Below are 16,865 nucleotides of genomic sequence, written 5' to 3'. Positions count from 1 at the left end.
TGCCATAACTGGTAATGGGGAAGGCCAGGCATGGGTGGGGCATATGGCAATGTGTCGAATCTCCATCGAAGGCGTGGGAGGACACGCAATGGGGTCAGGTGCATCAGTGGAGATGGCCGCACTAGCTGCAGGATGGCCATGAAGGAGGCAATGGCCAGGAACAGTATTGAGAGTGCCTCAGGGCCAGCGGAGACTTCCGAAGCAGCCACAAGGATGGCTGAAGCTGCGGTGACCAGTAACAGGGTCGCGGGGGCTGGCTGCGGTACGCTGGCAATGACTGGAGGGCTGGCCATGAGGAGGCCAGCAAAAGTGTTTGCTTCAGCATTGACAGGGCTGGTGAGGACAGGAGGGCCAACAACAAAAGGCTTGGCATCTGTTGGCATCTGGTGTCACATGGAAGGGCTGGTCCCATACCATTGGGACTTATGGCAAACAGCGGAATGGACAACTACTGGGTGCCACAAGGCACGACAACATTGCAAACAAGGGTGACAGAAGCTGGCCCACGATCCCACACATGAACTCCTGGAAGCCTCCTCTGAACACTGGTTGTGATCATGCCCACTTTAGAACTGTGGGAAGATCTATAGAATGTGAGTGAGAAGGGAGACACTCCATATCAGGTCTGATTGCCTTATCCCGGAAAGGAAGGGCCTGAGGCAACAATGGCTCCGGCAATTGAAAAGATGTGGTACACAGAAAGGCAAGAGTTACACCAAGGAACTATTGAACAAAATGTGTGCAGGCCATCCAAATATGCCAAGAAATTGCTTCTACTGAGAAAACAGGAACCAGTTGCCAGTGAACGTCTACCAAAATTGAGATAACCTCACAATTGAACAAAGTTACAGAAACCTAGAAAAGAACAGACTGTGTTCAGAACACGGTGAGCAATTTCACTCTTTTGTATTATTTAAATACAGACCATCACAACACAATAAACAGGAATATAGTGCCCCACCAAGCTACACTAACAGACAAGAAAAAATGTACTTGTTTGGAAAACACACGATAAATTTTGAAAGAAAGAAACCATGTTCCAACACTACACCAAGAAACACTGAAATACACAGGAAGAAGTAGCCTCGTCGTCCCTGTCCTGCCCAGCACTACCACGCCCTTGGGAAGAGGGCGAGCCATAGCTGCAACATCCAAGCAAAATGTGGCACAGCGTGGCAGCATCGGGCTTTCTGTGAAGGTGGGCAGGTGATGGACGAGACCAGGAGTTGGTGCTGCAGCCAGTATACCTTGAGTGGTGTGCTAGAGAGGGCAAATTTTTAGCATGCCCTGTACTGAGTATTGATGTTTACTGTATGTTACACCCAATAGAGTCAGCCAAATTGCCACTGAAATGACCTTAGCTGAGTTGCGTGACTCGTAAAGATTGAACTTATCCATTGCAATGATAACTTTATTTATTAACCTTGAACTTAACGTAGTACAGCTTCAGAGGGCAACAGTCCACACTTAAGTACAACTGGAAAGCCTATCTTGATTATGTGTAGCTGGTGCCTCCATCTCGAGATCCATGATTTTGGTGAGCCGAGGTACTGTTGATGATCAGCAGCAGTGTACCACAAGGCTGTGAGCTTGTGGTCATCGGGTTGCAGGTCCAAGTGTGAGAGCAGCTGTTGAGCGTCCAGTGGCTGATGATCCTGGTGAAGGCATGAGGCTGCACTATCTGATAGACAGCAGCAGCTGCAGGCATTGTACTTCAGAGTGTAGACCTTAGATGGCTGACAGTTGGTCTGGAGTTGGCTGAGGAGGGTCTGAGTGGCAACCAAAGTACCTGTTGCAGTGGAATACAGGTGCAGCATCATGTGGACATGTGACAGTGCGTATACGAATATATGCCTGGGACTGCAGTGCTGATTACCATGATCTGCACCCCACCCCCACCCCAATTCTCACCCCAACTCCAATGCTGTGGTGGCTTCAGCTGGGACCCAGCCCTGCATATATTACAGAAAGGATATTTCTTCAGTGTGCACTACTGCAAGGAATATAACAGTATAAAAATATGTATTATGACTGTAAGAGAAAATATCTATAGGGTTCATTAGTAGTAAGTGTAATACATATCAGGAAGTGAGTGAAAATAATTGGGAAAAGGGAGTATTCTTTTTCTTGTGGTGTTTTTCCTGCATCGACACAGGGTTAGCATGGTTATCAATGAATTTAGTATGATTAATTACCTCTCCCAGGATGGATCGTGTGTACTCCAACTGCCTGTGTACAGTGTCATTCATGTGGAAGTGGGTAAAATTTTCCTAATGTTGCTGAATCCGTAACTGAGGTGGGACTTCGTAACCAGTCCAGTATTCATACTGTAAGTTAAGTAAAAATAAATCCCAGCCAATGGTTCACAATTAATTCACTACAAAATTTACCTGCATTCTTTCTACAGGATGTACATAAAGTCCGGTAACATTTTCAATTATTTATTGCACAAGAACCAAACATTGTACAGATATCATACATATGTCATTTTGAAGAGGAACCCTGAAGTGTTTATATACCACCCCATTTTCATCATGAAGTTCATAGATACCTGAACATGGAGCTGTCACTTCGATGGATCGACCGTGCTACAGAAGAGGACAGCTTTTTCGTGAAATGGCCTCCCCGACCACGAGATCTCACTCCGTGTGACTTTTTGCTGTGGGGACACATTAAAGATTTGGTGTATGTACCACCTCTACCACGTGATGTAGCAGAGCTCCAGGAGAAAATACGGAAGCGACTGCCACAGTCGACGATGCCTTGCTGGGACGGGTATGGCAAGAATTCGATTACTGTACTGACGTCTGCTGGGTCACTCATGGTTCACATATTGAATGTTTGTAAAAAAGCTGTCAGAGTTTCTCTTCAAAATGCAATATGTATGACATCTGTACAATGTTTAGTTCTCATGCAATAAATAATTGAAAGTGTTCCTGGACTTTATGTACACCCTGAATTTAGATATCCTCTCAGAATATCACAGTTGAGAATTACCTTCCCAGAACATCTCATGTTCTGCCATCCAGGAGGTTTAAACCTTCACAATACTTCACTGCTCTTCTTTTTCTCCATTCACATTCATCGCTTTTTCCTTTTTGCTCACTCATTGTTCCTGCCGCCTCCCCCCCCCCCTCCCCGCCCACCCTCCCCGTCTCTCTCTCTCTCTCTCTCTCTCCCCCCCCCCCTCTCTCTCTCTCTCTCTCTCTCTCTCTCTCTCTCTCTCTCTCTCTCTCTGGTGTTATCTTTTTTATATTTCCCTCCATTCTTCCCTCATTATTACCCACATCAGGGTACATACCTTGTGTGCATAGTTTTGAATAAAATCATGCCATAGCTGAGTGGATTATTCCATTTATGTCCGTTTCAAATTATAGTTATTGTACACTATGTAATAATTGTCATTTAAAATATTGTCAGACAGCAGCCCTTCTGTAGCACACATTCTATTAAGTAGAGATCTTTTTTTGGTTAGTAAATTTATGGCAAGAAGACAATGACCTATATTATTGGATTATTGGTGCCAAAAGATGTTGTGGTTATTACAGATAAATCTTTAAAATGAAATTTATCATAAAAATTATCCCAACTAAGGCTCTGTGTTTATTTCACATATGTTGGAAGAAGAATTTCAGTTTGTATAACAAAATTTATCAGTAACTCCGATATTCGTACTGCTGCAAATACTTGAAGAAAGCATGGTCTGTGAAGGCAACTAAAAGTAATTTTATATTCCTCAGTAATGTTAGTTACACACAAAGTGTTAATGTGTTGGTCATGTGGACTCACAGCATTGAACTTAATTTTGGAATAAGATGGCTCTTGAAATGGTCCACCTTGACACGATAAGCTGCAGGGAAAGTGAACGTATTCACTTCTTAATCAGTAATGCTACTAGTCAATAAGCAGAAGAGGACTGTGCTTATCAACATCACTTTTTTTTACGACCAGTCAAAGCAGCATTGGCAAACTAACCTGAGGACAGAAAACAAGAAATTGGGGTGGTCTTTTTGACTACGAAATCACTTATCTTCATTGTCCTCATTATCATTGTTGTGATTTCATTTTAAGTTTTGTGTGTTACATTTAGGTTCCTGAACAGAATGAAGTTTCTGCAGAAGATCGTCAGACTTCAAAAACCCTCGAAAAAGATCCATTTGCTGATCCAGAGGTACTAAACCAGTTTGTTCTGGAAGTTGAAAAGTATGAAAAATTTGTAGAAGGGCTTACAACAAAAACCTTAAATGGGCCCACACCACTTGACATGAAATGGAAAGAACTTCTTGAACTACAGGTTTGATTTTGATTTTTTAAAATAAATATGTTGGTTTGTAAATGTAAATTTGCAGCTCATTAAGCTTTGCATGTTCCCAAGAGTTCTGTTTTAAATTACACCTTAATATAAAGTTCAAGTTAATAGATCTGATCATTCCCTCTTTATTGATACACAGTTTCATCTGGTTATGTCTGTACCACAGTGTGAATCATTTTTGTGCACAAATGAAAGATTGTGGCAGCAAGTAATTTCATTTAAAAGACACTGAAGTGTCCAGACCAGACCCTTCATATATAGCAATCACAAGAAGCAGCAGGATACATTCAAACAAAGAATGATAGAAATGCGTAATCTAACCATATGCCATTTATTGATTGTCTATGTTTTGATGGTACAAGTAGAAATAAAATAAACCAACAGACATGGTTTACGTTAATTTTTATCTTCATTGCCTCTTTTGTTTAGCCTGTTGTCTGTGGTACCAGTTCTATATTGATGTCAGTGTGTTAGAGTGTCTTTTGCTACAAAAACACTTTGTCTGCCCGCTGCTCTGTCATTGTCTGTGTAGATCCAGCAGCTGACACACAACCCCCTACACTTGCATCATACCTCACGCTGAGCATCGACAACATTAAGTGTGCTACTGGCCCCAGGCTAGATTTTTAGCATCTCCTGCAGAAATGTAAGCTGTTGTGTATTTCTCCAGTTCGAAATCAATTCGATTCCGAGTACAAATGGATTCAGGCAAACTGCGTTTTAAACATAGTAGATGTCCATAAAAAGCCAAAGTACACAGTATAGTTTCTGATGGTTGGCAGCAAGATGAATTTTGGAAATTTGATGCCTGCTCACCACTCCCCTCCCAACACTTTTTATTGTTCTCAGCTAAGCTTGTGTCACTGTTCCCCCTCCAAGTCTTCTGTAGTGCTGTGCTTGCGCAACAGTGAAACACAGACAGCCATATCTTCTAGGATGCAGGTCATATGTAATAACAGCAACTAATTTACAAATAAAAGATTACAATCACAATTCAGTACATTTCATGAACTTTCGCTTGCCCCACAATCTAGTGCCGTCTGTTGGCACTATCTCCACAAAAGTTCTTTCCACTATAATTTATTTTTGCGATAAAAATTGCAATCAGTTTAAAGTGATTTCTTTGGTTTGTTACACATCTAATTCTGGATTAATTTTCTTCTACATTTCATCTGAATGTCACCATCTTTTTCTAAAGCTGATTAAAAGCTGGTAACATATTCCCCCAGTATTCTAAAACATGAATAGCTACTGAGTTTTTATTTGCAATGCACTTCGTGAATCATTAGTTTCTCATAACCAAATAAAATACTGACTTAGCTTCATAATCATGTAAAGGCTTTTGAAGGGCAAAGTTTTTGCCTTTGAATGACACATTTACTTAAAAAGCAGCATAAATGTATGTATATGGTGTCAATACATGTATGCGAACTTATATTGCAAATCTATTAAAATACAACAAAAGTTTGTGAGTTGATAGAGTTTAATGCTATTTCCTCCTGCGTTACACAAAATTGACATTTTTTAAGCAGAGCATTAGATTGTTGTAGTTTCTACTTCATAGTTTCTCATGTATCCACCCATTGCACTAGTGCGGTGAGTCATATGTCACGTGACTGATCAAGCAAGATCAATATTGTATCTAGTGTCTCTGTGTATCGGGAAATCTTGAGCCTATTCAAACGAAAGTATTGTGTGCTAAGCTCTACCCTATGGAGCTCTCCAAAATAAATTTGTATGAAACTGCAATAGCCAAAGCATCTGTAAATGTAAGACAACCCCTATGTTAATCGATTAAACACCGTAAAAATGTGTACCTCGGCAGCAATAGTTTAATCTGCTAAAATAAGGATCGCCTATTTTCTGAATGACAGATTTTGGGGGAAAGGGGGGGGGGGGGGGACTTACAATAGGGTAAGTACAGTAACAATGACATGAGAAAAGGCAGTTGCCCAACATGAAAAGGAAGCATACTGCAGTAGACAGGTACATGGCCAAAACGTGGAACACTTTAACTCGGATGCCTAAGTTAGCGCAGATACATAAGAGGTGCACTTGCAGAATATTTCAGTTAGCATAGGGAAGGCATAAACTTGAGAAATTGCCACTGTACTTCCAATTTCATTTAAATGAAACACAATCAACACAGATATTAATACTGGCAGGGGTGTAGTGTAGTTCATGCATCATTTCCAAACTTCTTACAGTATCTTTAGGTAAAACACACACACACACACACACACACACACACACACACACACACACACACACACCTGGAATACAGTGTGCTGGGCAGGAACATAGAACAAGTCTTGCACCTGAGTCTTTCACAGAAATATTTTTTGGATAAGTGTGGCATAAATATGGACCATAATTTTTTTTAGATTAGATGTGTGGCAGGATATCACTTTGATGAAAGCGTGATAAACAGTACTCAGTGCTGGTGAAGCCAGAGTAATCTGAAAAAAGATACAAATGCCTTCGTCATTTACTACCTTGTGTGTTATCCAAAGGAATCTATTTTTCCCCCCTGCTGTATTCATTATTTTCATCTCTAAAAGATACCCATTGTTCTTCTGTTGTATTTCTTTTGCCTATTTCTGTCAGTCATTGTCTAATGCTTCTTTTGAAACTCTGACAAACCTCTTGTTCCAGGTTCCATCTCTGTAATTTCCAACCTTTCTGCAGTTTCTTCAGCTTCAATTTGCATTATATAACCAATAACATGTGCGCTGAGTCCACACCCAATTGGGAAATTCTTTGCTTTTCAAAATCTGGTTTCTAAATGTATGTCTTACATGCTCTGTCTAAGCTTTCTGATGTCTCCATGCCTCTCCTATGTACTCAAACTTCTTTCATGATTCGTAAACAAAGTTTTAGAAATGATTAAATTATGTTCTGTACAATATTTTACCAAGAACTCCCACCTTCATTCCTTCCTTTTCCCAGTCCATGTTCTTCTATTATTTTTTTACTCCTCCTTTTTGTGCTACTGAATTCCAGACGCCAATCACAAATTTTCATCTTGTAAATTGTACCGAATAACTTCTTTTACCTAATCATACAGACTTTTCAGTATGGTTTGGTGACACCAAAGGTAAGTGTCTGACTATACATCAAAAGGTCTGAGGGTTAGTCGCCAGTCAGACCAAGGATTTTTGCCCTCACTCATTGTCTCTTTCACCTTTGGCAACAATCTATTAGTGTGGGAAAACGACAAGTTGCACCATGGTTCGGAGTCAACGTTAAAATGGTTTGGAGTCAACGTTAAACTGGCTAAGTAAGACAGGTTAAAGATTGGAGGAAGGCAAGGTCACACCACCTCTAATAGGAGCATGCCTATAAAAACACTATGGAATTCATACTAATCTCAGGTTGGTGACCCCTTTACCTTTTTTATGTTACTCACTATACAGCTTCTGCAGATCTAGTACAAATATATACTTGTACTACAATGGTGGGCTGTGGCCTGGCTGTAATTATTCATTCATAGTGCTGTTCATGGTAATTGACCTGCATCCGTATTGTCTTGTTCTGACTTACTCCTACATAACTCCTGTGGGATTTGGTGTTGTGACAACCCGGTACTTATCTGACCACAAAATTCTGTTCTTCCTGCCGCTGCACTTCACTAAGTTCCTCTATGCGTTACTTCAACATACCTGTTTCTCTTTACAAATTCTCTAAGCTACCTGCTTATGTGATCTAATGTTCCATATTCTGACCTGCAGAACATGAGATTTTTTAAATTTTATTTATTTATTTATTTATTTATCTATCTATCTATCTATCTTTCCTGTGAAAATTCTCATGGGCAGACCACAACAGAGAGCCAAATAGGGGACTATTTTATCTCCAGAATATCTTGCCCAGGATGATATTATTAAACAATACAATAAAGCTGCCATATTCTTTGGAAATATAATGGGTGTAGTTTTCCCTTGTTTTCAGCTGTGTCACAATACCAACATTGCAAGGCCATGTTGGATAATGGTAATAGAACAGATTAGTCATCACCCAGGGTATTTCCATTGTAACTACTGAAAAGGTTGCTGTAAGTCTCGTCAGCAACGATAGATTAGTGTGGCCTGTCCACAGATACCCCACTGATGAGTTTTGCAACTAAAGATGGTTACCTGTGACATTGAGGCATTACAAGTCACACTACTTCGGCAAGTTTAGTGGTTTGTGGAGGATGTGGACTGCAAACTCTCCTTTATTAAATGACCAAGGAAATCTACTTTCAAATTACCCCTGTTTGGTTGTTCTTTATTCAAATTCTGGAGTATTTTTTGCTTCTTCTTCTTTGTTGAAGGAATTTCGGAAAACTCTGGTCAATTACCCTGTTTTAGTGGTACTACCGTAACACAACTATCGCGCTCTCTCTCTCTCTCTCTCTCTCTCTCTCTCTCTCTCTGTCTGTCTGTCTGTCTGTCTGTGTGTGTGTGTGTGTGTGTGTGTGTGTGTGTGTGTGATGGTACGGATCTGTCATCACCAGTCATATACCTTAGATACATCTAGATTTTTTTAGGTTTTCTGCTAGATCTCAGGACAGAATACATGTTGAAGTCAGTATTTAATGTACAGTTTCTGTTTAACCCTTGCCAATCCTGGAGATGTTGCTTTCTTTTAAATCTGCCATTGTTTTTTCTCTTCTTCTGCAATAATTTTCTAACCTGTTTCGTGGACAATGAGGGATCTCTTTTGTTTCTTATTCATTTATGGTTGATTCACATTATTCTTATTTCTTAGGATTTGAGCCAAGTTTGGTTAACACTTATAAAGGTAACAGGAAAGGAGAAGAGGCTGTTTCTTCGGAAAGTGTAAAGCAGATTTTTATTTGCCAAAGAGTAGTTTTAAATGCTGATTACTCATATTAAGTCCGAAAGGAAATCCACATTTTTTAGAGTATGATTGAAGTACAAAATCTCATATTTTTATTCCCTGAATTTCATGTAAAGGAAAACACTGCAAAGAGATCCTGTGGAGCAAACAATAATTTCCTTACTAAATTTGTTTCAGGAAAAGGATGCTCATAAAAGAAGCATTTCAGTTGCTCGGTGCTATCCAATGAAAAATCGTTTCCCAGATATTCTACCCTATGATCATTCTCGTGTTGAATTGCCTTCTACCAAGGATGATTACATAAATGCTTCATTCGTAAAGGTAATAGTGATTATTTATCGTGTGTTTTGTACGGAATTGTTAAAATCTGTCATTAATACTTGAGATTCATGTACATAATGATGTAGATAAGTACATTAATTAGGATATTAAAATTGAACTATATAATGGTGGAATGTTGCAACAGTCTCTCTCTCTCCCTCTCTCCCTCTCTCCCTCTCTCCCTCTCTCCCTCTCTCCCTCTCTCCCTCTCTCCCTCTCTCCCTCTCTCCCTCCCTCCCTCTCTCCCTCCCTCCCTCCCTCCCTCCCTCCCTCCCTCCCTCCCTCCCTCCCCATATATGAATAATGTAATATGAAGTAGATACCTTCATGATTCAATGTATATCTTATAAGGGCTGGGCAAATACTCCACATTATGAGGGTGTTTCCATCATGAAATGTTCCGCAGCCATCACCCTAGCATAGGCTCAGACATACCACAACCGTTTGTGTGATTCAACTTCTGGTGATTTAAATCTCACATTCTTGTCACACGAGGGGTATCACACTCGGCAAATAATCTTCTGCAAGAGACTAAGCAAATTGAAACTTAAATTTCCTACTGATATCTCCACTAACATCTTATCATAAGATACAACTTACAGACTCGTCATACAATTATAATTTTGAGTGTCTGTTCCCATAGAGAGCTTCTAGACCGTAACATGGACTGTCTATCGTGATGGTGCCATAACAACATATTGCTTAATCTTGACTTTATGGAAGCCTTGATATTGTACTATCCTTCCTTCAGCTGATAACTCCAGGCTTTTGTACACCCCATAATAAATGTGTGTAGTGTATGAGAATGCACATTCATGCCCTCATTCAGTACACATTACAATAAAACTTTTACATTTAGACATTTAAGAGTCTGGCAAATAACCTACATTTAATGTAATGTACTTTTCTGTTCCCTTCACGGTTAATTTCAGTGAGTCCCCACACCATCAGGATGCTTGAGTTCAGTGAATCCCCTTGAATCTCACAATCAGGGTTACTGATTTCAGTTTATTCCTCCAGTTACAGTGCCACCTACCACAAATGGAAAATATTGTTTCAGATAAATCCTGTGTATTTTTTGGCATAAATTCAAATCTGCAATTTAAATGAGGTGATACGCCCACTAAACCCGCTGGTCAGAACAGGCAACAGGATTGTGGAAAGGGCCAAAGGTTGAGGTCAGTTTCTCCTAATTGTCATTTATTGTAATTTAATAAACTTTACAACCAAAGCAGCACATAGCTGGACCTTTACCGAATGCAACTCTTTCACAGCTGAAGGCCTCCAAACAAGAAGTCTTAACAAATCAACAAGATAAAAATCCAATTAAGATAGCCATAAAATAATTTTAAAAATAAACCAGCAAACATATGCAAAGTGCAATACAAATGGCTGAGGTTCACAATTAAATTTCAAAATTTTAGAATATATTACCATAGACTTTTAAGGGCAGGAGGCCAGAATGTTTAACAGCAAGAAATCTTAAAAATTAACAAGATTAAAATGCAATTAAAGAGGCAAATCAAATAAATAAGAAAACGTGTCATGGCTCCATGGAAAGCCCTAAGGCTAAGCAGAGGAAACATACATATGCAAGGAGAAATACCAATGGCTGAAGGCCACAATTAAGTTTCAAAATTTTAAAATATATTGCCATAATCTTTTAAAGATAGTAGGCCACAATGTTTAAGCTTGAAAGATAAATTAAAGAATTAATTTTGCAGAATTTTTAAGAAAAAAAGAAAAAATAACCATAAGCCTTGCATCTAAGGTAAACTCCGGTGGCACTCAAAAGCCTCGAGGGAGATCGGTCTGCCCTCGTTCACCTAGGCAAGACAGATAGTGAGCCCAGCTACACTTGATCCGTCAGAACCCAACCAGGGGACAGCCATGGACCCACCGACACGACGACTTGCTTGCCACCAATCGGTACATGAGAACTCAAACACACAAAAGTTATGAAGCACACAACATGAATGGATGTTGCTTGGGTAGTTGAAACTACTACTTAAGTTTGACATCCTAGGTTGGTGAACCACAAAGCTCATAGCGATCGGACAGCTCCACACACGCTCCGACACTGCGGAGGTATCTTCCCTGGTCCGCAGCAATCGACCGACTGCCCCCGGGCCCGTCTGCAACTGCTGCTCCGTCGCAGCTGCACTGCTGGTGCTTCTCTCAGTCACTTCCAGACACATGACAACAGAAATACTGGCTCGGACCCAACCATGCAGAGGAAACACGCCCACTTGCAAAACGACATCCCTGCACCAGGGAAGGACCGACCCAAGTTCCACAAGATGGTAGTTGAAGGGGCCCAGAAGTGCTCGGGGGAACGAGTTACACTTCGCCGAATGAGATGACCAACCTCTCAGATTCAGTATGCCGACAACACTTACAATAACTTGTCAGAGGAAATAATGCGAACTACAAACACTTGGACGAAGACCTGAACGGTATGCAACAGTAACTAAGCACACATGAAGACGTATCAAACACACACACACACACACACACACACACACACATACACACACACATACAGCCGACTCACAAACAATCGGCGAGCCAAAACGTGTCGTCCTGTAGGACGACCGACCGACGATCCACCAAGACCGTGGCCCGGCTCAAGTGATGCGTGGCGGCGATGTTAGGGCAAGCCATGCCGACGCAGATCTCACTGCTGCTCCAACCCAACTGCAGTATTGCCGCATTGCAAGTGCCCAACTGGCAGGTCCGGGCTGTGCTCCAGACATGTTCCAATTGACTGGCAGACCCAAATTCGTAACCTGAACTGCGACTAACTCCCTTACAACAGACAACGAGCAGGCAGTAATAGCAGTCGAGCAAAGATACTACGAGAGGGGATATAGCGATATGCGCTGCTAGCGCCGCTCACAGTCAGGCAAAGCAGCAACTCAGTTACAGTAATAATTTAAATTAACATAGTGAGGTGGAAGTACGTTAATAACAGGGTGTAAAATACATGATGGTGGGCACATGAGCCATGCCACGGCTCCTGAGGGATTCTCATTTGAAAATAAGAAGTTGACACCCCAGTGGGGTGTTAGGGAGCAGTCAATTTGACCACATGCAGATGCCCCCTTTGAGAACATTAACTTTACATCTGGAGTTTTTTTTTTTTTCCTGTACAAAGTATATTTTTTGAGCTACTAAATTTTACAATTTAAAACAGGCATAAATGAAAATGTAAACGCTAATTTGTTCAGCGTCTTAAATTTCTGAAAGTTTTACACTGTCTGCTATGCAATTTTGACAAAATGTTGTATTCAAATATGCACATTTTTGTATACCTACTGGAGTGGTGTAAGGTTATATATCAGGGAAACAGTGTTTTGAATACAAATTTTTACAGGACAGTCTAATAAACTTTCCGATAGAACTTTTTAGTATACCTGGTGCTTCATAATGAGTATCAGACTTTTTAAGGCTTTGTAGCAGTTACATTCAACTAACATTTATAAATAATGCAGCAAATGAAAGAGCAATTCAAACAATTTTTCATACAATTGTTCAATGTGAGCACCATTCATCACGGGGCACACACTGAGCCGACAGGCAAGATCTTCCCTAACCTTGATCAATGTGTCTGGAGTAATTGTTGCAACAACTTCTTCAATCCTGTTCCTCAAGTTGAGTAGATCACTTAGTAGAGGAGGCACATACTCAACATCCTTTATGAAGCACAAAACGTAAAAATCACACTGCATCTTATCGGATGAACATGGACTCCATGCGAAATAAATTCTGTTATCTGGCCCCTTACAGCCAATCCAGTGCTCGGGTACAATGTCGTTAACTGACTGCATGCTGAGTTATGTCAATGAGGCAATGCACCACCATGCTGCCAAACAAAGTTATGTGGGTTAGCTTCTTCCAGAGGAAAGAGCCATAGTTCTAATGCACCAAGATAAGAAACACCAATTACAATGCCGTCACAGAAAAAGAAGGGCCCATGAACTTTTTTGCCATGAATGGCACAAAAAACATTCAATTTAGTAACTGTACAGTCTTGTGGGAATTTGCTGACCTCCAGATGTACACATTATGTGTGAACACGCTTCCATTTAGGTGAAGTGTCAATTCATCACAGAAGATGACACAGTCCAGAAAATCTCTGTCATGCAGCAACATTTCATTTGCAAAGTTGGCACACTAATCATGGTCTACAACTTGAACAGTGTTGTTTGTATACCTGTTACAAGCTTTAATATCTGTTCAAGTTGCTCCTTCATATGATATATTATTTGTAATTGTAAGTTTAATGTAATAAATGCTGCAGAGCCTTAAAATCCCTATATTAATTTTGAAACACGCAGTATATGGTACCTAAATATACAGGATGTAAATTTTAAGTTGACAAACCAGAATAACTTGAAAAATAAGTTTCACGTGAAAAAATGTGTAGTATCCATAGTTGATTATTTTTGAGGGGGACATGTGCAGGTGTTAAATTAGCCCGCCACCCCAGCCCCCTGGGGGTGGGGACTTCAAAATTTCAAATGGGAAACCCCATTTTTTTTATTGTAGAATCAGATTCTACATAAAAAACTATGTACATTTTGTCTTAAACATTTGTTTTGATTCTTGCTAGTTGGCACTGTAGTTCAGGAAACTCCATGTTATCATTTTTTGGTGGAGAATGGTTGTTGTTGTTGTTGTTGTGGTCTTCAGTCCTGAGACTAGTTTGATGCAGCTCTCCATGCTACTCTGACCTGTGCAAGCTTCTTCATCTCCCAGTACCTACTGCAACCTACATCCTTCTGAATCTGCTTAGTGTATTCATCTCTTGGTCTCCCTCTACGATTTTTACCCTCCACGCTGCCCTCCAATGCTAAATTTGTGATCCCTTGATGCCTCAAAACATGTCCTACCAACCGATCCCTTCTTCTAGTCAAGTTCTGCCACAAACTTCTCTTCTCCCCAATCCTATTCAATACCTCCTCATTAGTTACGTGATCTACCCACCTTATCTTCAGCATTCTTCTGTAGCACCACATTTCGAAAGCTTCTATTCTCTTCTTGTCCAAACTAGTTATCGTCCATGTTTCACTTCCATACATGGCTACACTCCATACAAGTACTTTCAGAAACGACTTCCTGACACTTAAATCTATACTGGATGTTAACAAATTTCTCTTCTTCAGAAACGATTTCCTTGCCATTGCCAGTCTACATTTTATATCCTCTCTACTTTGACCATCATCAGTTATTTTACTCCCTAAATAGCAAAACTCCTTTACTACTTTAAGTGTCTCATTTCCTAATGTAATTACCTCAGCATCACCCGATTTAATTTGACTACATTCCATTATCCTCATTTTGCTTTTGTTGATGTTCATCTTATATCCTCCTTTCAAGACACTGTCCATTCCATTCAACTGCTCTTCCAAGTCCTTTGCTGTCTCTGACAGAATTACAATGTCATCGGCGAACCTCAAAGTTTTTACTTCTTCTCCATGAATTTTAATACCTACTCCGAATTTTTCTTTTGTTTCCTTTACTGCTTGCTCAATATACAGATTGAATAACATCGGGGAGAGGCTACAACCCTGTCTCACTCCTTTCCCAACCACTGCTTCCCTTTCATGCCCCTCGACTCTTATAACTGCCATCTGGTTTCTGTACAAATTGTAAATAGCATTTCGCTTCCTGTATTTTACCCCTGCCACCTTCAGAATTTGAAAGAGAGTATTCCAGTTAACATTGTCAAAAGCTTTCTCTAAGTCTACAAATGCTAGAAACGTAGGTTTGCCTTTTCTTAATCTTTCTTCTAAGATAAGTCGTAAGGTTAGTATTGCCTCACGTGTTCCAACATTTCTACGGAATCCAAACTGATCTTACCCAAGGTCCGCTTCTACCAGTTTTTCCATTCGTCTGTAAAGAATTCGCGTTAGTATTTTGCAGCTGTGACTTATTAAACTGATAGTTTTGTAATTTTCACATCTGTCAACACCTGCTTTCTTTGGGATTGGAATTATTATATTCTTCTTGAAGTCTGAGGGTATTTCGCCTGTCTCATACATCTTGCTCACCAGATGGTAGAGTTTTGTCATGACTGGCTCTCCCAAGGCCATCAGTAGTTCTAATGGAATGTTGTCTACTCCCGGGGCCTTGTTTCGACTCAGGTCTTTCATTGCTCTGTCAAACTCTTCACGCAGTATCTTATCTCCCATTTCGTCTTCATCCTCTTCCATTTCCGTAATATTGTCCTCAAGTACATCACCCTTGTATAAACCCTCTATATACTCCTTCCACCTTTCTGCCTTCCCTTCTTTGCTTAGAACTGGGTTGCCATCTGAGTTCTTGATATTCATACAAGTGGTTCTCTTCTCTCCAAAGGTCTCTTTAATTTTCCTGTAGGCAGTATCTATCTTACCCCTAGTGAGACAAGCCTCTACATCCTTATATTTGTCCTCTAGCCATCCCTGTTTAGCCATTTTGCACTTCCTGTCGATCTCATTTTTGAGACGTTTGTATTCCTTTTTGCCTGCTTCATTTACTGCATTTTTGTATTTTCTCCTTTCATCAATTAAATTCAATATTTCTTCTGTTACCCAAGGATTTCTGTTAGTCCTCGTCTTTTTACCTACTTGATCGTCTGCTGCCTTCACTACTTCATCCCTCAGAGCTACCCATTCTTCTTCTACTGTATTTCTTTCCCCCATTCCTGTCAATTGTTCTCTTATGCTCTCCCTGAAACTCTCTACAACCTCTGGTTCTTTCAGTTTATCCAGGTCCCATCTCCTTAAATTCCCACCTTTTTGCAGCTTCTTCAGTTTCAATCTGCAGTTCATAACCAATAGATTGTGGTCAGAGTCCACATCTGCCCCTGGAAATGTCTTGCAATTTAAAACCTGGTTCCTAAATCTCTGTCTTACCATTATATAATCTATCTGATACCTTTTAGTATCTCCAGGATTCTTCCATGTATACAACCTTCTTTTATGATTCTTGAACCAAGTGTTAGCTATGATTAAGTTATGCTCTGTGCAAAATTCTACCAGACGGCTTCCTGTTTCATTTCTTCACCCCCAATCCATATTCACCTACTATGTTTCCTTCTCTCCCTTTTCCTACTGACGAATTCCAGTCACCCATGACTATTAAATTTTAGTCTCCCTTCACTACCTGAATAATTTCTTTTATCTCGTCATACATTTCATCTGTTTCTTCATCATCTGGTTACGGATAAATAAAACATACTTACTTACTTCTTAAATTTTGATTTGCTAAAACTAAAACTCTCCCTCTCCCCCCATAGGGTGGGATTCGAGAGAGAGGAATTAGAGTTTTACAAATGTTGGCCACGAAACAAACACAACTTATCTGAATTTGCATAAAAAATTATTATTTGGGTCAACAT

General features: G+C 40.2%; 1 protein-coding gene across 3 annotated transcripts in view; it reads left to right on the top strand.

Moving 5' to 3' along the window:
• LOC124794725 (tyrosine-protein phosphatase non-receptor type 23) overlaps nucleotides 1–16,865 on the top strand; it is a 162,754-nt gene that overhangs the window by 104,362 nt on the left and 41,527 nt on the right. For all 3 annotated transcript variants that reach the window (XM_047258320.1, XM_047258319.1, XM_047258321.1), the window contains exons 13-14: nucleotides 4,091–4,294; nucleotides 9,335–9,478. In XM_047258320.1, coding sequence (XP_047114276.1) covers nucleotides 4,091–4,294; nucleotides 9,335–9,478 — 348 coding nt within the window. The remainder of the gene's footprint in view (nucleotides 1–4,090; nucleotides 4,295–9,334; nucleotides 9,479–16,865) is intronic.

Source organism: Schistocerca piceifrons, chromosome 4 (assembly GCF_021461385.2).
Source record: "Schistocerca piceifrons isolate TAMUIC-IGC-003096 chromosome 4, iqSchPice1.1, whole genome shotgun sequence".
In the NCBI taxonomy this organism is placed as follows: domain Eukaryota; kingdom Metazoa; phylum Arthropoda; class Insecta; order Orthoptera; family Acrididae; genus Schistocerca; species Schistocerca piceifrons.
Note: the sequence above shows the minus strand (reverse complement) of the source record. Positions and strands in the feature narration are given on the sequence as shown.